The 20,808-nt window shown below is 38.2% G+C and overlaps 1 protein-coding gene across 1 annotated transcript; it reads left to right on the forward strand.

The window, feature by feature from the left end:
* Positions 1 to 3,552: 3,552 nt before the first annotated feature.
* EEIG2 (EEIG family member 2) lies at positions 3,553 to 18,716 on the forward strand. Its single transcript, XM_088524358.1, has 11 exons — positions 3,553 to 3,719; positions 10,326 to 10,446; positions 11,052 to 11,081; positions 11,363 to 11,479; positions 12,395 to 12,441; positions 15,045 to 15,151; positions 16,090 to 16,185; positions 17,295 to 17,481; positions 17,572 to 17,699; positions 18,092 to 18,161; positions 18,652 to 18,716. The coding sequence occupies exons 1-11, from the start codon at positions 3,571 to 3,573 to the stop codon at positions 18,692 to 18,694; spliced, it is 1,095 nt and encodes a 364-aa protein (XP_088380484.1). The 5' UTR covers positions 3,553 to 3,570; the 3' UTR covers positions 18,695 to 18,716.
* Positions 18,717 to 20,808: the final 2,092 nt, after the last annotated feature.

Raw genomic sequence — 20,808 nt, forward strand, 5'->3', positions numbered from 1 at the left:
ATGCACCTAAAGCATAGCTTTAAATTGACCTCAGGCAGATTCATCTCATGTGTTAATATCATCCATGTGTTCCTAAACAACCTAAGATACAACTCTATGCAAGCAATTACAGGAACCCCCAAGCATTAGGCACACTTTCCTATATGAATATGTATACACACACAGCTCAAAATGCACCGTTAATAGCTAAAAAATCAAGGTAAAAGCTGTTAAGAATAACTCATTCTACTCCTGAAGCAGAAAGCAAGACAGTGTTGGCAAGTGTGATTTCCATAAATGCAGTATCCCTCATCTCTGCATTATGGGTGGTGCTACATTGACGGAGCTGTGTGGTAAAAGCAGCCACAGGTGACGGAGCTGGATGGTTAGAGAGTTGTGTTCATATATAGCGATAGATTCTGCTTTAATTTGCATGTGTGGTGTAGGGTTCACAGTACAAACTGCATTTCCTTGGTCCACAGGATATCTGTATGTCAATAGATATCCTCACCTTGGGAAGTTTAAAGTATATGCACGTGTATTTTAAATAGATGATGTTTAGTTTAACGAAATACACTTTAATGACATTATTTGTTTTGAATAATGTACAACTTCATTTGCTCTTAATATCAGTAATATGAGACATATCTGGAAATATATGCAGTTGTTGAGAGCTTTTAATAGTATATATATCAATACATGTTTAAAATATATCAATACTATCCACTTAGTCTTTGCAATATTTATAGCACTTCCTCTAAGACATTAGAAACTTAATATTAATAGCCTCACAGATCGAAGATAAATCAGACAAACTGCATGATTCAGTGTCTGCTATAGATATTGTATCTTTCCCTGGAGAAGAAGACACCTCATACTATCAGAATTATGAAAATTACCTAGTGCAAATGCCAAAACCTGGTCTAACTCCAGTGTCTGCAGTGAAGCTGAGCAAAAATGAAATGCAGATTAAAAAAAGAAAATTGTCAGTGATCTATGCCCATCAGTTTTATGTCACCTGAAGTCGCAATCTTCAAAACACATACAGGATTATTTAATTACAAAACAAATGCCATAGGCATTTAGAAGGCTAAAATTAAATATCTGTGGGTTTTTTTTTTTGAGAGAGGGAGAATGAAATGAATTATTTTCTATAATAATTAATTTGCTATTATTTATTTTCTAATAAAATATGCTATGATAAATTCACATTCTATTGCTAATTTTCACATGATTTTCTTACCCAGCACCTGTCTTTTTTAACTTGTGGCACTGGATTGTTCGAGAGTGGAGACGTATTTTTTAGTCCAGAAAGATTGGTGGCTTAATACACATAAATATTGTCTACAAGTAAGAAACTGATATTGCTAGCACCACTTCAGCTGCGTTGTGATGTGGAAGACATTGATTTTCCTGTGACATTCCTGTAGCCATTGTGGAGGGCATGGAGCATTTTGTAGGACTGGGGCTATAAGCTGGACTTTATTTACAACATAGCTTGAAATAATCATGCAATATTATGGTCCTAATCCTTCAGAGGGTCATCAGTAGGGCTGCTCATATCAGTTAATACTAAAAATGTACATAACTTTTTGGACACCTGAAACTTCACCCTGTATTTCTTAAAAAGCTAAATGGGAAGCATCACGATTAGGGGGTTTTACACTTATATTCCATATTCCAGTTAGGTACCCCTGAGATTGCCTGCTAGCTTGATTATTTACAGTTTGTGATGTCCAAATTAATTTGTCTCTAGCACAAGACAGAGTGCTTGGGACTGAATCCCACTGGAAGCACCGATCTGCATCCAGGCTACTGTACAGACCTAGTGCTGGATCAGACCAGCGATCCCTCTAGAGCCCAAGCAAGAAAATGTTCCAAAGTCTTTCCTGGCACTGCTATTCCCAGAAGGGCTACAAGTTGAAACGGGAGCATCCTGGGGGCAACTGATGCAGCAGAAAGCGAATAGGCAGGCAGAGCATTTCAGTATCCTGTCTCCAACACGGATACACTGGTGTTGCGGGAGGACTTTAAAAGCCCAGCTGCAGACAAACATATGGCCATTTATCTGTAGAGGACATTTCCTCTAAAATTCTGCCACCTCACGAGTGAAATCTTGTACTCTTCAGTAGGAGGGTAGACAGCCTTTAAATAATTTGTTTTATCCTGATGTAACTGTGGTATTTCAAAAACACTTTATTTTTGTCTAGAATCTTTGAGAGTTTTTTCTGCTTAAGTAATAAGTTTTCTTTAAAGATTTATGAGGATCTCCCAAAATAAAGCTTCCTGAGCTTTACACTTGCAGGAGAAGCTTTATGTCATTGACAATGCGCAGTTATTGCATTACTGACAGTGCTTATCCTTTTTTGAAAAAAAAAAAAAAAACTGCTGCTATTTTGAGCATCTTTTGACTAAAGATTCTGCGTATATTTAGAATACACCCTTCTGATACCTTTGACTTTGACTCCTTTTGATCAAGATGCTCCACGTACGAGACTTGACTTCAATTCTGATTTCTAAGTATAAATATAGTCCCTGGGGAAAGTCCTTGGTTTGGGCCGGTGCTTGGAGAATGTATACATCCATTTTATTACAATTAACTTTTCCCTTAATACATCTTCATCTATAGATCTTAAAATATCTGTGAAGGTTGCTGAACTACTTCCCCAGGCCTAGATTCCGTGAGTTCTTCCTTTAAGGTATTATATGATAGTTGCACCAATTATATGTTTCTAATTCGAAATTCAGCAAAACTTTTAAGAGTCTTCTGTAAATAAATGACCTGCAATAAGCACCCAACCATCACAGTCTCCTCCTCATTCTGAGTACAGCATCCATCCAAAATCTCACTTGTCCTCATTCTTTCAGATCTTAATGTACAAGGCCTGTCCCCTTCCCATGAGCCTGAAACATGTTTTTAAGAAAAATCTTGGAAGCACTTTAATTTGGAAAAGACCATCTTGCTATGGCTTGACACTAACCAGATAGAACAAATGACACTTCTGCTGATTTCTATCAGGTGCTGAAAGTCTTTCACGTTCAGTCTCATGGAGCAGAGCGCTGCTGAATGCAGTAGCCAAGGAGCAGCCTCCTACGGCAGACCAGCCTGTTGCAGGCTACTGCAGCGTCTAGAGCAGATTAAACAAATGCTCTTGCGGGGGGAAATCCCGGGTCACAGCCACATTCCTTAGCTCTCTATAAGCTGTTTGTCTCTCCGAGCAGGGGACGAGGTGCCAGCGGGGGGTGATTTTCGTTGGGAAGGGAAGCCGCGGGTGGAGCAGCGCGGCCGTTGCTGTGTATAAACGCTCCGTATACAAACACGCTTCGCGCGGGGACACCCTCCTCGCGGCCGTTCCAGCCGGGGCGGGGCGGCGCGGGGGAGGCGGTGGCCGCCATGTAAGCGCCGCCCGGGCGGCAGAGGCGGCGCTGCCCTGAGCTGCGCTGAGCTGAGGCGGGAGGCGGAGGCAGAGGCGCCGCCGCGCTGTCTCGGTGCCGTCCCGTGGGGCGGCTGCTGCGTGGCCCCGGCCATGGGAGCCGGGGAGGCTGCCGTGCGGCGCTGAGCGCAGCCCGGGGCAGCCAGCGGCCTTGGCGATGATGATGATGATGATAAAGAAGAAGAAGTTCAAGTTCCGCGTGGAGCTGGAGCTGGACGAGCTCTCCTCCGTGCCCTTCGTGAACGGCGTGCTCTTCTGCAAGGTGCGCCTGCTGGACGGCGGCAGCTTCAGCGGAGAGTCTTCCCGGTGGGTGCCGTTGGCGGCGGCCGTTGGCGACGGCTCCGCCCGGGGCCGCGTCCTGGGGAGCGGAGGGGCCTCCGGGAGCCCCTGGAGCGGGCGGGAAAGGAGAGACCCTCCCGCCCCACCGATCCGCGTGGTGCCGCTGGCCGCAGGGGGGTCTCCTCTGGAGTCACTGCTTGCTGGAAAAGGGCAGGCTTCCACACCAAAAATTATCCTACTAAAACTTAAGTTTCTGTTGCAGCCTTTCCTAAATTACCTGTTTTTGTTTTGCATAACTGGGAATAATCAAAGGAGATGAAGAGCACCAAAATGCAATGTATTAGTTTGTGCTCTGTAAGGTAGGAGGGTCTTCAGCACATCAGTGCTCACGCACATTCCCAATTCCTGTTGTTGTTATGATTATTTTAATAATAAAATGCTCTTCTGAGTGACGACTTCACCAGCACACGGAGTTAATCAGGACTTCAGGCATCACTGTCCCATTCCTGCAGCTCTTGCTGCTTTGAAGTCACTCGCACCTGATGCACCTTCTGCAGTTTAAATAACTTAAACTTGAGCTGGCTTGATGGCTTGGGATGTGCTGCTGTAATCTTAGCTTTCTCTGCCTTGCTCCATTATGGACAAGTTTGAGAATCTTGAAAGATTTTAAAGATTTTTCCACATGCATGCCTCTGCCAGTGGGTATGTAAATAGGTGAGACCTGAGGCAATAGGTTCAGTGAGAGTGTGACTGTATTGAGCACTGTGCTCATCTCAAATAAGGTTTTTTTGTTTTATTTATTTATTTTTTCTCTGGGGGAGGTGTGTGTGTGGAAAGATGGCTTAAAAATGAGAATAGCATTGAAACATAGGCTGGTATCTTGAAGCCCTGGTAAATGTTATTGGCCTGTTCTTGAAGGGCTGAAATGTGAGCGTTGAGGTTGCCTTCTAGGCAATAGTGATCCCTTGGTGCCAATTTAGGGAGTGCCTTTGCTGTTGGCTTAAGAATTAACAGATGGGTTTTCACAGGGGTGACTCACCAAAGGTCAGAATAAATAAGGAAGAAATTAACTTAACAGCAGACTAATGGCTTTGGAAAAAATTTGGACAGCATGGCCATTGCTTTCTAGTTGGCGTATGTTAGTTGCACTTTGAGCTGATAGTCATACTCCAGAAGTGGTGAACTCTATAGCAGTATAAAATAGATTTTCTGAAACATGTGCTTGAATTCTCCAAATAATATATGAATTCATCCTAAAATATTGTGTAAATATATCAAAAATTGACTGCATTTCTCTAATGGCATCTGATTTCTGATGCTTTTATGCTTTTGATATTTGTCCCTTCCTTCCTCTTATGAAATAATACTCAAAGCAATCAAAAATAAGATGATGATGATCTACAGTTGTGTGACAAGAACAGGGTAAGGGAAGATATATGAAAATTGCAGCTTGATCTCTATTTTTGTCAAAACTCTTTCATCCTGCACAAGTTACCAGAGAGATTCTTTAAATACAATGAGCTCCTGAGCTCTGAGACAGTCTCCATCTCTGGCACTACTTGCATTAATATATATTGTTATCTCTAACAGGTAACAGGGTAGAATAAGCAGGACTTCTGCTGTAGAATTTATGACATCTTATCTTCCAGACATTGTGTGTTTACCTCCAGTGATGCTTGGTTGCCTTCTCGTCTGCTGAAAACTACATTTGTCTCCTGTGTCTCCAGCAAACACATTTTCTGCTTCACTGGACTCTTCAAATTGCTTTTTAATCATTGTTTATCCTTTTGCTGATACTACATTTACAGGGAGAAATTCTCCTGATAGTAATACTGCTTAAACAGCTTCTTGTTTCTATAAACACTTTAAAATATATATATACCTGTCATGTGGAAATACTGTCCTTATTACTTTCATCTTCCTGCATGACTCTTGCTGGCAGCCTTCAGCCTTGGTTCAGCTGTAGCCTGGTTTGCAGTTGGAGGAACAAAACATAGTGAGTTTCGAAGTGTGGGAAGGCAAATGCATTGTAGGTACAAAATCCTCACTTACCATTTTGTAGCTCTCCTCAGATTCCCAAATATCCATGGTAACCTTTTTATTTTTTTTCTCCTTTAGTTGTGAAGAGCCTGTTAGTGGTTGTAAAACAGCAGCCTCCAGGTGCTCTCCTCTCTGTAGGGAGAAAAGGGTAAAGGGGAAGTTCTGTAAACAAATTGGAACATTCCTTTTTCATGAAATTTCTCTGAAACTATTAAGGAAAGGCTAAAGAGATGCTGTAAAATGAGCTGAATGAAGGAGGAAAAAAAAAAAGGCAGAGAATATTCTTGAGGAAAGCAATTTGATATATGGGAGTTTGTGTGGATTTTCTAGGCAGAGTTGAAAGAGAACAAGAAGGCTAAAATATTAATAGCAGAGTTCAAGGAGAAAGGCACAAGAGTAATGGTATGGAAATAATAAGAGATGAGGAGGAAAGCCTCTGAAATAGGTTGTAGGGAAAATCAAAGGAGTAATACATATTAAAGAAACACAGACCTGAAGAAGGACTTTGTTGGGCCACAGTAGTAGATAAGAAATTTTTTGTATCAAACACACTTTGCAGGCATGTGGCTGGTTATTACAACAGATATGAAAAGGTCTCATTCCTGTGAGATTCCCATTACTGTAGCTAGATAAGTATTGTAAGAGGCAGCAGCAACTAGCTATTCAGGTAAAAGTTTCTTAACACAGATGTATAATAGATATCTATTAAAGTGGAAAAAATATATTCATGCATACCATAAGCTGACCACCTTTGTATTTTAAAGACTGTTCCTGTTAATTCTGTAAAATGATGGAGTCGCTTAGGGTGGAAGGGGCTGCCGGGGGTCCTGCAGAGCAGCTTGCTGCTCAAAGCCCAACCAACTTCCAAGGTGGATCAGGCAGCTCAGGACCTTGTCTGTTTGGCTAGCCTGTTCCCCTCCTTCACTGCTCTCATCTTCTTTGATCTTCTCGGCATTTCTCTTCATATTGCCTCTAGTGCTTGTTCTCTTCACACTGAGAAGAGCCTGGCTCCGTTGTTTCTGTAGTTCCTCAGATGGCTGAGGACAGTGGCTAGATCCCACTTGACCCCTTCAGATTTTTTTCTCCGCTACTAAAAGTATTCAAAAGCAGCTCTATTGCCACACTATCATCAGTTTATACATACATTATCCAAAATACTGAGCATGAAATGTTGCTAGTTCAAATCTTTAACCTAGTTATTATAAAATGCGCTGAAAAGGAAGTTCTTGCTCTGTAGAAGTTTTGCATCTAATATCAAAGGTGGTGGTGCTTTGTAAACACGTGGCGTTCTTCTTGTGGAGCCAGATGCTTGCTTAGTGCTGAAATTGATGAAGTGTTGAAGTTCTGTGAAGCTCTTTTTTCTTTTTAAAAAAGAACATGGATTTTTAGCGTTCTAGCCCTTGAAAATTTAATTAGTCAACATCTGTTAAGTAGAGCTTCGGATTCCAAAAGAGTTATACTCAAATTTGTTTCTTTTAGGACAGTCATGATTTTTTCTTCATATTGGACTATGGTTTTTTACCTCCTTTATTAACTTAGGAGGAAATATTTCAAATTAAACTAAAAATCCTACTGTTTACATTTTCATGTTTGTGTGTACAGTACAGAGACTAAAAGAAAAAATGCTGTGTGTAAACTAGACTGTCGGACACTTGAACTGGATGCATCTAAACCAAACGAAGACTGTGTGGGATGAGTGACCTTCTTCTGAGGATCATATTGCCAAACTACTTGACGTTTCCTGGGGCACAGAATAGGGGGGGTGTTCACAACTGAAGTCTCACATTTGAAATTTAGTCAGTGTGAACTTTTCCCTTAAAGAAAAAACACTTAATTTGTAAAAATAGTGTTAACTTAAACTGACTCTGAAGTATAGGTTATCAGAAAATAGTCTACTTTGCATCATTCTTGGCTATGTCTTACTAATAGCATGCTTTTTAAACTGCACTGAAGCATTGCCATCTAGTACATATTGAATCCATCTTGGTATCTAAGACATGTTTTGATTCATAAAACAACCGGTTTTGCTTTGTATGTGGTTAAGTCACTGTGTGAGGCTCATAGGAAACTGACTCATAACGGAAAGCTTTCTCCAACATGCTCTGTAGCTAGGCAGAGGTGCCAAGAAGTTATCTGCGTTCATTTCCATAGTAACCAATCAATGTAACTGTTTTCTTTTATGTCCCCCCCCCCCAAAAAAAAAAAAAAAAAGATTGTACATAGGGGGGAAAAAAAAGCCTTTCAAATTTAGATAAGATTCTTAAAGTTTTTGAACTGCCTTTTTGTTGAAAGCTTAATGCTGCTATGAAAGAAGCTGACAGTAAGTATTTTAGGTCCTTAGGAAGGGATATTCTTGGTTTTGCTTTATTTTCTTTTGCAAGAATTATACCAGCAACTGATATTTTCAGATTTTATCTTGTTTACAAGAGAACTAAAAAGTCTGATAATCCTACTTAATGTTTATTAAGTTAACTGTGCTTCAGGAAGTCCTGACCTGTGATACAAGCAGATTGAGAAGCACTTAAGATGTTGTCCGTTTTCCAGAAGCATCAGGCTTTTATGGTATCTCATTGTCTTGAACAATGATACATGCAGTTACATTGGTGTCTAAATTCAGGTTCATAAATTTCGTTGTGCCCTTAAAAATTTTTATCAAGCAGATATTATTTACATTAATATTGCATTTAGATGTGCTGTATTTAGTGTTTTGCTGCTTTGGTACATTCTAAGCTGCTCTGAATGTAATTTGTTGTGAGGTGGAAGATTATTCTGAAAGTGATCAACTCAGGAGTTGCTCTGAGCATAGTGTACAAAACCTGCAAATGTGCAGATCCAGCTATCCATACAATTGGCTGTCTTCTGCACGATAGTGAAGGTCAAGTTGAGATATCATTGATCTTTCTTGAAAGATGAGTAGGTATTAAAGACCTCCAAGTGTAACAAATGCTAGCAGTTGCCAAATATCCTGTATGCTACTTGGCTTTCTTCTTGCTTGGCCTTCTTTCCAGTAGTGTAACTGTTTGTCTTAAAATCTGTCCCTTTACAATTCCGGTGCTGGATTTAAATAGCTTTGGGGAGTTTGGGATTTTTTTTCCAAAGCACAAGACTCTGCATATGGGAAACAATGGATAAAAGGTAGATCATGGCATACAGACCCTGTTCCTTTTAGGTCACGTGCTGGAGTGAGTAAGTTCTGTATCATCAGAATCTGTTAGTCTGTTATGGATATTAAACGGACTCATTTTAAGCAGGCCAATTTGTCCCTACCGGGGCAAGTGCCAGTGAGTGCTATAGATGTCAGCCTTGCCAGCACAGCAGATCAGTGCCTGTAAGTCATGCTTTTGATTGACAGTATTTCCATAAATGATAGAAGTTCATTAGAGTTTGATTTAAGCTGGACCATATAATTTTACCTCTATTAAAGATGTCAGACTGGATCTTCAATAATAAGCCTCTGTAGAAAACTATTATAAAACATAGGAATCTAGTAGAAAAAAATTTAGAAAGGATGAATATTGCTCATATCCAAGTGCTTAGAGCAGTAAAAGTGATCACACTTTCTCCTTTGAAACTTAAAAATGCGGCAGTGGCAAAAAGCTGTTGGTCATCAGTCCTATGTCCCCTTTGACCAGAAGATGGAAGTTTTTAAATACTCTTTGCTCTATTTCTCCTATTTGAAGACTATTCTAGAAACTTGACCTGTGAATAGAGACTTCTTAAATTGCAGTTTCAAGGGTTTTGTGTCTGATTTTAGTTCTTGACTGCCTAAAATTTAGCTTAAATAGTTTTTTCTCTCCCAGGTTTAATCATTCAGTTTCCTTTAACCTTACCTCTTCTCAATCCTCATTTTTGCAAGACTACATAAACAAAAATTTGGTTTATTTTTTTCTCATAAGATCCAAAAGCTGTGTTGCCCTGTCTGTACCTTTTCCTTTTGGAGTTGATTGAATTTCAGCTGGTGTTACTGAAATGGAATCATGGGATCTATTTGAGCTCTAAGCAGAAAGCATGCTGCATTTTTTTGCCTTTTGCTCAACTTCATTATATTGTTGGCTTACAAACTTGCTGTGATTAAGACGAATCTAGATGGATTTGTTAAGCTTCAACCATTAGTCTTTCTATGTTGCTCTCCAATGATGAGCTCCCAGTATGTAGCTGAAACTCTCGTTGTCCTCAGATCTATTGAGTTCTGCTTGTATGATGCTCCTTTTCCCAGTATTGGAAAAAAAATTCCTTACCAAGAGTGGCTCCTTGACTGCACTGCACAGCTCAGCAGCCTGGAAGGGTGTGCTGGGAGCTGATACTGTGAAAAAATGTCACTCTCCCTCAGCAAACCACAAAATTGGGGTCTCATTTATCTGTAAATCTTTCTGTAGGTATAATTGTGTCCCAGTCTTGAAATAGTTATTAGTCTTTCTACACAAGAGAAGAATGAAGGATGGTTATTCAGGCTTCTGAACAAGCTCTGCATGCACTAAGTGGTACAACTGCTGTACAAACAGCAAAACAAGACTTTGTCCTAAAACTGTCCTGTGCTTTTTATGGTTCCAAATGTACACGCAACTGATGCAAGTGCATCTTTTCTATTTGCAGGGAGGTAGTTCAGGCAAACTGTGTCCGCTGGAAGAAGAAGTTCTTATTTATGTGTAAAATCAGTGCCAGTGCCACAACGGGGGTTCTGGATACTTGCATCTGCAGGGTGTCAGTGCGCAAGGTAAGCAGCTTCTCTTCCCTTCTCTCCTCCCACTGTTACTCCACTTGGTTTGGTTTTATTTTTAAATGGCTGGTGGGCTTCGTTAAACAAATTCTAGCTGTTACCAGTCCGATACTCTTCTGGTCAAAAAATGTGTGGTAATTTTATTATTAATTGCCTTAGGTTGACTAATTTATGTTTTTTTTACTGCTCTTATTAAATCTATTACCCATGATAGCAAAGGAGTTATCTGTCAAGGGCTAATTAAGTGACTGGTATTTCTAGCAAGCAGCGGTAAGGTTGTGCTGTGTTGAGTTGTGCTAGCATTTTTATGTGCAGCAGTCCCTACCACTGGGGGCTAAACTCTGCAGAAGCCACAAGCTGGGCTGCTCTAAGGCAGTGCCCTCTTCTCACCAGGTGACTGTCTCCTGCTCGGGTACGTCAAGGACTTCACTAATAGAAAGTTCTAAATGACCACAGTGCTAGCCTAGAAATGTGCATTCAGCTGATAGAAAACTACTTGAACTACTTTTACTGTGTGTATGTTCTTTTTTTGTCTTGAGTCAGTATCTTTCCCTAATGGTTGCCTTGCATAATTGCTAGTGTGTCTTTTTTCTCCCCCCCAGGAGTTAAAAGGAGGAAAAGCATATGCAAAGGTAAACAAGCAAACACCTGATCTTGCTTAAGAATTAGCTCATGTTACTGCTAAAAATATGGAAAGTCCTCTTTCCCCCTGACCTGTAACTAAAAATATAGCTATGTGAGCATAACACTCAAAGCTTGTTTTCTGCTTTTTGTCTTGGGCCTCTCCCTGTATTTGGCATCATCTTACTCATCTTTGAGAGAAACTGCTGCTAACTGCCACCCAGTGTAGTGCATGCAGCAGATGCTCTCACGTAGCAATAGGCTTGCTAACATTTTTATTTTCTCTTAATAGCTGGGCTTTGCAGACCTAAACCTAGCAGAGTTTGCCGGATCGGGAAATACCACTCGGCGCTGTTTACTGGAAGGTTATGATACCAAAAATACAAGGCAGGATAACTCCATTCTCAAAGTAACTTTTTTTTGCCTTCATACTCTTATTAATAAAGTGGAAATCAAGAAGTTATTGAACCAAAACCAACATGGTGTCAAGCATCTAATGAGATTTAAAACATAGCTTGGCAAATCCCTGTGTAGCATTAAAAGTGACTCTGAATTGACCTGCTTATATATAAACTATCTTCAATATGTGTTCTGTCGTATTTGCCTAGGTAGATTAAACAGTGAAATAATCTGGGTAAATCTGAAAATAAGAGCCTACAGCATGCCACAAGCACATTTTAATTCTTGCCCTACCGAAACATAAGGATTAATTTTATCCCACCGAGTGTGCTTTTTAGGCACTTTCTACTTAGAGGTAATCATAGACTTTGGCCAGAAAATTGTAAATTGATAGCTTTGACCCAGCCAACAAGCTTTCTCAATGCATTGTTATCCTATGGCATTATTTACCTCTGTGGCTTTTGTTTTATTTCTGATGTTAGCACAGCCAGTTCTTGTGTGCTGGTAGTTTGCTGAACGCTCTTGGGAAACAAAGGATATGCTTGACCCACTGTTTCAAAAGAAATTCTTTTTGTACATAGACCTTTTCTTTTGACTTCAGGGACAAATAGACTGAAAATCATTTATTATTAATGACTGTTTTTTTTTTTTTTTTTTTCTCCCTTGAGCTACATATCTTTTTACAGAATCTTGTAAGTGCAGCTACATAATAGTATGCTCTTTTGTGGGGTGTACATGTATAATAAAATCAAGAATGTAAATTGTTGTTTAATTAGGTTTATAACTTGTACATGTGATACCATTTTATTAAATGTAAGATTTGACAAGTATAATTTAGTGATACAACCATATACCACAGATCTTTTTTATATATTAAATACATATATTTAAATATTTCAATAAATTTTATGTTTTTGATTTGTAGGTTTTGATCAATATGCAGCTAATGTCTGGAGACCCATGTTTTAAAATGTAAGTTTGAAATCTCTGTGGGAGAGAGTGAAATCTCTGTAGTTAACCCATGTTAGGAATAGCACTTCCAATTGATATATAAACTCTCAAATCTGAAAACAATATTCAAGAAAAAAGTGCCTCTACACCCACCCACCTAACCACCCCACCATGTAATCATGGTGGAGAATCAAGCTTAACTGCTTGAGGGAAACACTGTTCCTGCATTAAGTCTAGCTACACATACTAGGTCTGGGGTAACTTGCCCCAGGCATATGTTTGGAAAATGTATTCTTACAGTGATTGGTCACATGTTTTAGATTAATCTTAAAAGCCTTATTTAAAAAATTGTGTGATATGACTGGGTATAGGAAAAAGCACTTGGGTTTTTTCTGCAGCAAGGGCATCATGCAACTCAATTAAGGATAGAGGAGGTCACATTTGAGGTGGGAGGCAGCTGGTCATGAAAATGTTATGTGTATTCAGGCCTCTGTCCTCCTTCTGCATAATCTGTAGCTAAGGAAGTGTAATTTCTCTTGCCAGAGTGAGTGTTAGCTCTTGTAACTAAACACAAGACAGAAAAAGATGCAGTAGGAAAATGCAGATGTGAGAAATCATTGCCTTCTAGACTCCTAAGCTATTTTGTTAGCCCACAGTTTAGTGGGTAACTAGTTGTTTATTGTAAGTGGCAAGCTCCCTGCTTCCGGGGAATGCACGACTAACCTGGTAACTTAGCAGTCCTTATCTGTAGCAAGTGGGGAACATGGCATTGTGTCATAAGAGGTATTGGGTAATAACCTGAACACCATTCATTTCAAGGACAGGCTCAGGGACATGCGAAATCTGCTTTCCTGAATGCAGTGTGGGAAATCCCCAATACCTGAATACTGTAACAAAATATACCAGAATACAAACCTGAGACTCTTAATGCCACTGTTTTTATTTTATATGTGAAGTGTATGTATGTGTACATATGTGTACCTATACACACATAGGTACAGTTTTAGATGTGAAACGTCTTCCATCTCAACTTGTGGGCTGTATTAAATACATGTGTACTGTTTAGTTCTATGTCATTGTGTTTTGGGTTCTTTAAGAAAGTAGAGATAGCAAATTTGTCTAGATCAGGCTCACATTTAACTAACTTGACTGTAACAGGGTGCTTGAAGGAGGTTTAGTTTTGATTAAATAATTCCTTAAAGATAAATAAGATTCCTTAAAGATCCAAAGTTCTGATAAGACAATCAAGAACAACCATTTTCTGTAGCAACTACGGATGTGTGTTAGTGTTGTGGCCATGTCCTTACTGTGACTTAAGGGCATCTCAGAACAGGGTCTGCAACACTCTCATGCAGATGATTCATAACTGCAGGAATTCTTCAGCGTCCTTTTGCACCACTAAAGACCCTTACTCCTCTCCGCTTCTACCTCTTAAATAAGAGGAATAAAACAATGTGAAATCTCTTCCCGTGCTTACTGAGCAAATAACAAAAAGGTGTTTTCTGAAGTTGTTAGGGCAAAGCTTGCTTTACCCCTGGTTACCGAACACTCCTGAATTTACTTTGAGTCAGACCTACTAACATAGGTGCTGTACGTCACTGCTATTGAATGAACAGTTTCTCAAAGGCAATTAATCAGTCTTGTCTGCTAATAAAGTAGTACATTATTATTCTCCATTGGCTGGCATTTGAATAGTTGAAATCAAATTTACATATTTTTTTTAGCTCCCTAGGGAAGAGAACTCTTGACTGAAATTACTCAGTTGTGCCATTTTTTTCTGAACTGATGATACAATCATTTCCTGGAACAAACTTTAGACAAAAATGCAACACAAATTATCTAATCCAGATTTTTTTGTAGAAGGAAAAAATAAGCCTTTGAACAACTTCCCACTCTGTAATTGGCAACACATTTTATGAAGTCTAGAAGGGTTGATCTGGGGTGATGTTTCTGAAAGCATTCAAGTCCGTCCTGCTTTTAAATGTTTGAGTTGCATGGATATGTTTGCATAGGAAGCTTCTAGGAGTGCTTGTTTCTTCCCACCCCTTGACTTTCAAACTTAAGAGGGCACATGGCTTAATATGAAATGCAAAAATGTCAGCAAATCCTACTTGGATGCAGAGCAACATAGGCTGTTCTAAAAGTCAAAATTACATAAGACAAGTATAGGTAAAAAAAAAAAAAAGAAAACTCTAGTTGTTTGATTTTACTGCTTGCAAGGGAAGTTTTCTTTGTCATTTTTCTTTGATCATGTAGTATATGATATTTAAATTAGAGGGTATGGAGTTGGTACCAGAGGCCTCTGTTAGGAAAGGGGGCAGGCTTCAACCCTGAATCTCCTTGTTTGCTGTAGAAGTGATTGTGGGGGGAGAAACCACCAATTATCCAAAAAGAGCCTTTCCAAGGCTGCTCAGAGGCCTTCCAGAGGACTGTGGGAATGGATGGACTCTGCAAAATGCATGAGGGCAACAGCCACAGCTTCCTTGAGCCAGGGGTTAGGCATTATGTTCTCAGGCCAGACCATGTTGCAAGATGATTAAGCACAGTGTGTTATGCCTATGTACTGGTCAATTTGGAAGAATCACAGCAAAATAAAGCAAATCTCAACTATTCTTTTATTACAGGCCTCCTTCCACAGCAATGTCTATAGCAATTCCTGGAGAATCAGAATCTTTGCATGAAGACAGGAAAGGCGGAGAGAACTTAAAAGGAGTACATCTGGGAATGGCAGGTATGAAATAATGTTGTTTTTAATTGTTTGCTAACTGGTTTCATGCTTTCAACGAGACCTACAAAAACTTCTAATCTTAGAGGGATGCTGAAAGGTGGTCCACAGAAGTATCTTTTCTTTGTTTATTTGCTGAGACATTCTCCCAGGTAATATTGGAGGAATCTCTCATTTACTTTTATAATACAGTATATTTAGGAGAAAGAAGAGAAATGGGCTTGATAACCTGGCTTCTTTTTAATGGTAAAAACTTTCTTTGTCTTCAAGACAAATTTCTTGATTTGTTTTGGATATATAGTTTGACTGATCACTCCATTTGGCTCTTAATCTTCAACAATGCATATCCTCCAAAGCTTAAATGACTTAAACTTTTAAATTTGATTTAAGCCATTTAAATGTCCTTTTTAAAAGTTATTTAAGTAATTTTATTTGAACAGTGGGAGCTCTAAGTGTTGTTTAAAATGTAAATAATTATTCTGAAATGTAAATAATGAAGAATCAAATCAATTATAACACTATTACAGATGGAAATTTTATTTTTACAAGCTCCAGGCTCTTAAGCATGTTGTTAATTCCTGCCCTACCCCCAATATAACTTATCCTAACTAGTCAGTTGTGTGAAATTTGAGTTGGAAAACTTCTAGAACCTCATTTTACTACAGAAAGCAACATCTATTTAATATCTGCAATGTAGAAGAACCTATATTTCATTCCAAGTTTTCCACGATGCTACTTTATTTTAAGAAAGTGCTTATTCCTTAACATGCATTGTTTTTTTTTCACCGTTTGAATCTTTGGGAGATTCATTTAAAAACAAAAGAACAAATGTTGTCAAGTCCCTAATCACATTTGGGAAATGTAGTATTTGAGTATAGTCACAAATACAGTGAGAGTATGAGTACTGCTGGCTTTAGTAATGTTCTTACTTGCATGTGTTGCAGATGTCTCAGCAAAGAGTGCCTCAGTCCCAGATGATCTTGGTGCATGTGGACACTCCAGAACATCAAGCTATGCAAGTCAGCAGTCCAAATTGTCAGGTAGCTGTTAGCAATTTTTCTACGAATTGTTGCTCCTTACCAACTTCCACTATTTTAGAACTGCAAGAAACAAATAAAACTTTTGAAACATTTTTTAAGAGTTTCAGGTTTGGAGAGAGATTCATAAGAGGGGAACTGGTCAAGAGGGTAACTTCCCCCCTCAGCATAATTGATGACATGTTTGGGTTTGACATAGCTTTGTCACACCAAGTAACATGTCTGAAAGATTTTCACCTTCGTGCGTGTGTAAAATCAACTCGTGAATGGATGCTTGCTCAGCTAGAAAGCTTAAAAGGGAAGTAGTGACACACCAAGTTACTGTATTTGTTAAAAAGGCAAGTTATTTATTAAATGAATAGACTGACTGAGGATTCATGTTGCCATCTTCTATCACTTGTACGTTAAATGAGATAGCAGGTATCACTTAAGATGACTTGAATACATGTTTTCTGTTTTTTAAATAAACTGCCAAACCATGTATTGATAGGAGGCTTTTTAGTAATGGTTCTGCAGAAAAACAGCTAGCTTCCCTCTATAGCCTTGAAACTGTTCAGTCACCACAATTTTAGTAGTGAACCTGGAAATGCTCATGTGTTCCAAAGTATATGATTAGATGATTTCAGTAGTTTTTTATATGTAAGCTCAAGAGGACAGATTCATGCTGTTTTTTTTCCCACATGGGAGAAATTATACCAAAAATAAATGGATAATTCATAAATTATTGTATTATAATCCCTTAAATGAAGCTGACTTTTCCATAATGAAACTTCTTTGAGCTAGATTTGAAAAACATATCCAGAACTGTCTTTTAAAACAAAATAAAAGTGGGGGGGAGAGTTTATAACAAAACCCCTTTCTAACATCAAAACATCTACAGTAGCAGATCCAAGCTAAACAAAGTTATCTGAGAACAGAGAAAACAGCATGTGCTATAATACAATAAATTTAAGTGAATTGCTTAGTTTGTGTGTGTATGTACACTTGAAAGGTTCCTGAAGTCTCTCTTCAAGAAACCAAACACAACTTTCATCTTCCTGAAAGCAGACCTGAAGTGATATGACCTTGCCTGTTGACAGAGTACATAATCTAGCTCTCCTGTTTCCCAACAGGATACAGTACATGTCACTCTAGATCATCCAGTTTCTCTGACCTCTGCCACAGGAGAGATGCCTCTGTGGGAAGCACTTCAACAGGAATTGGAAGTATTCTAGAGCCATGTGAAGAGAGTGACCTAAAAGTAGCAGAAACCAATTTTGATATATCTGTTAAAGATGAGTCATCAGAAAAACACTGCAGGTACATTTAATTTGAAATGTTTATCTTGTAGAAGTAAAATGCATTCTATTGTATCATTTCTTGGTGCTCTAAATACAGTCATCTCTGCAGGCAACCTGTGAAGCAAGACTCTGTGGAGTCCCAGCTCAAGAGGGTTGATGCTACCAGGGTTGATGCAGATGACGTAGTTGAAAAAATACTCCAAAGTCAAGACTTCAGTTTAGATTCCAGTGCGGAAGGTACGGAGAGAAATAACGAAACTGAGGAAAGCTGATATATGTTACAGATCTTAGAGTTATGTTTTTCAGAGCTCCTGCTGCTTGTGGCAATAAGGAATATGTATATGGATGTCTTGTTTGGGCCTGTCTCCCAGAAACTGAAAGGACAAACCCTTGCATGACTTCAGTAACTTTTCCAAAGGATTACCTTAAGTAGGAACAGGAAGAACATGGGCAAATCTTTTAAGAAATTTAGTTCCTCTATGCTATAGCCCATGAAATTCAGTTCCTCATTGTCCAAAATATTTGCACCAGAGAGAATCACTTAGAAAATTTTTAGATTTTAAATAACTTTGATAGTGACCTACCTAAAACTAAGGAAGCTAACATATCTTAACTTGCTTCATTTTTAGAGGAAGGTTTAAGATTATTTGTGGGCCCTGGTGGAAGTACTTCTTTTGGAAGCCATCATCTCCCTAACAGGTATGTGGTCTGAACAATTAATCCATGGGTCTTACTGAACAATAATGCGTCTTAAACAACACTTACTCTGTATACCTATTCTTGAGATGTGAACACAAGGCACTTTTCTTGTACCTCAGTGTAAGAGGACTACTTAATATTTTTAAACCCTTTTACATTTTTCAACTTATATGATAAAATAGTTCTATTAGCCGAGTATCTTAATGCTGAGTTATTTTGCTCTAAAAATAATGCTTAAGGTACTATAGACATGTCCAACAATTTCTTTTGCATGTCTTAGTAACATTATTTATTGTTCCTTGTACTTAATTGTATGTAACACAACCTCTTAATTCATTATGCTATAGGTTATTCTAACTTTTAGACTTTGTTGTTCTGATGCAAGGTTCCCACTCCTTTTTTCTGGTATACTCTACTGTTGTTCTGATATTCATTGTTTAACTTCCATTTAAATCAGAGTTGAACTAATGTCTTTCAAATATCCTTTCAGAGTAGGATCTGGAGCATATGAACAAGTGGTGATAAAACGCTAGACCTAAAGAGCTCCAAGTGAGGTTGGAGCTCCAGAGTGGATGCATCAGTTTCTTTGCTCTGTAAGAGATGTGGATGCCAAGATGAACTGAATGGCATTTGGATGGGTAGGTGGGGGTGCCTTTTTTCATTAATGGAATGCCTCTTGCTCATAGAGCTTCCAGTGTTCTGTGGTATGAAGACAATGTTTAGCCACATATGCCTTGTGCAAGCACTTAAACTGTTTTTGTAAGCTTTACCTGATGTTAGTTAATTACTTGCTTTCTAAGTTGTGTGAAATATCTTTGTGGAAGCATGACAAATGTGCCCTATTTCAGTGTTTTATACAGGGGATCAATTATGATATGCTTTGCTTTTAACTTCTTTTATAAAGAAGCCTTACTTTTAAGGAATCAATCTTAAATTAACCTGAAGAAATTAACTGAACTTCATTTCATCCTACCTGCAATTTTAATCTTACAGCAGATAATTCCTTTTGTCAAAATAAATATGAAGTGAGGACTACGGTATCCACAGAACAGCCTAACTATTTTTTTAAACATATCCAAAATCTCCTTTTTAGAGTATTAAGCATAATCTTATTGTACAGTAGAACAGTAGAGGTTAGCTTCAGACAAAAAAAAATATTAATAAATGTCAACTATTCATTAATAGGCTGTTAATTCTAAATGAAGTGTAGAGGATGGAACAAATGAAAATGTGACATCTGGATTTGTGTAAATGAAAAAGAAATGAGATTCAACAGCAAAATACCAAGGCACAGTAATGTATTATTCAGAAAACTATTTTATCTCTGTGATTCTCAAATCTGGTGTTTAAAGCTTCTTCCCCAGAACTAATGCGGAGCCTTGATGTAATGGATGGTACTATCTAACAAGTTAGTAGATAACTTGCACCACTATGAACTTTTGTAGTTTAATCCTTCACAGCTGCTTAATGCTTTGCTTGTATTTTGAAGGTGCCTTGAGGGAAAAAGGAGGGTACAAGGAGATTAAGCTCTACTTAAGCTTTAAAAATAGACAAATATCTCAACTACTATACCTTATTAAGAAGCACTTTATCTCAGAACTATGAAAAAAGCTTTACTGTTTAACAGACCTGTCATTTCATATAAAATATCTATTCCTTCACCATCTGTCCATTATTACATTAGGTAAATGTACTGTATTTTAATTTGCACAATAGTTGATTGTGGCAGAAAAGACAAAAAATCTTCAAAAATTTTACTTAAGTACAAAAATTATTTTTATAGGGATGTATGAGGCAAGAAGGTTTTAATTCAGGCTTCAATCTGCTGTATTTTAATTATAAACTCCTTAATCTTGTTATCACTTATTGTATCAATAAGACTTGGATTAAATAAAAAATAGAGATAGTGTAGACAAAGCTCTGAAGGCTTCGAATGTCTTTCAGTTTGATATTTGGTATCCTTTTGTAACTGTAGGTCCTATTAACTAGTTTGAAGTAGGAAAAGGTTTGTGTAACAGGTTTTGTTTTCCATAAATTCATAGTATAGTTAAAATCCTTGCTTATTTAGTTCTCTAAAGAAATTTCAGAGTTTCACGTTTGAGTCGTGTTATTAAGTATGATAAACGAGCAGTTTCTCAATTATGGTACTTTTCCTACTGCCCATTTTCATCTTTACTTTGCACTGTTTCCAGTAGGTTAAATGTAAATACAAAGATTGTTTTTAGCTGCTGTGAATCGTCTGCAAAGAAATATATGCAAAAACATTTGTACTGTTTACATCGCATTAATATTTTAAGGAAATATTTAGATGTTGCTACTTCCAAGTAAACTGAAAAGTCTTTTTATGACTCTGACCACTCTGTAAAAGTAGTCTTAGGACAATTGCCACTTTTGACTTTCCTAAAAAATGTTCATTTCTATCACTAACTGCAAAATTACTGCTAGTGGAGCAAAACTTACCTTCCCCTGAAATTGAGGAGACTGTGTGCAAAAGCTTTTTAGCCATTTAGGCCATCCCTAACCGGAGGGAGGGGGGAAAAAATCAATATGCTAAAATGTGGCAGTGAGAATGACCTATGACTACAGCTACTGTTCCTCTGTTTTTTTTTTTTTTTTTTCTGCTTCATGAAGAAATACTAACAGAAGT

The sequence above is a fragment of the Tinamus guttatus genome, unplaced genomic scaffold, assembly GCF_059628265.1.
Source record: "Tinamus guttatus ecotype Peru unplaced genomic scaffold, ASM5962826v1 Tinamus_guttatus_pri_ptg000211l, whole genome shotgun sequence".
NCBI classification, from domain to species: domain Eukaryota; kingdom Metazoa; phylum Chordata; class Aves; order Tinamiformes; family Tinamidae; genus Tinamus; species Tinamus guttatus.

Coding starts and splice junctions, on each gene's coding strand:
- EEIG2 (XM_088524358.1), top strand. CDS start 3,571: ATGATGATGATGATGATAAAGAAGAAGAAGTTCAAGTTCCGCGTGGAG. Junction 10,447..11,051: donor GCAGGGTGTCAGTGCGCAAG/GTAAGCAGCTTC, acceptor TCTCCCCCCCAG/GAGTTAAAAGGAGGAAAAGC. Junction 11,082..11,362: donor GAGGAAAAGCATATGCAAAG/GTAAACAAGCAA, acceptor TTCTCTTAATAG/CTGGGCTTTGCAGACCTAAA.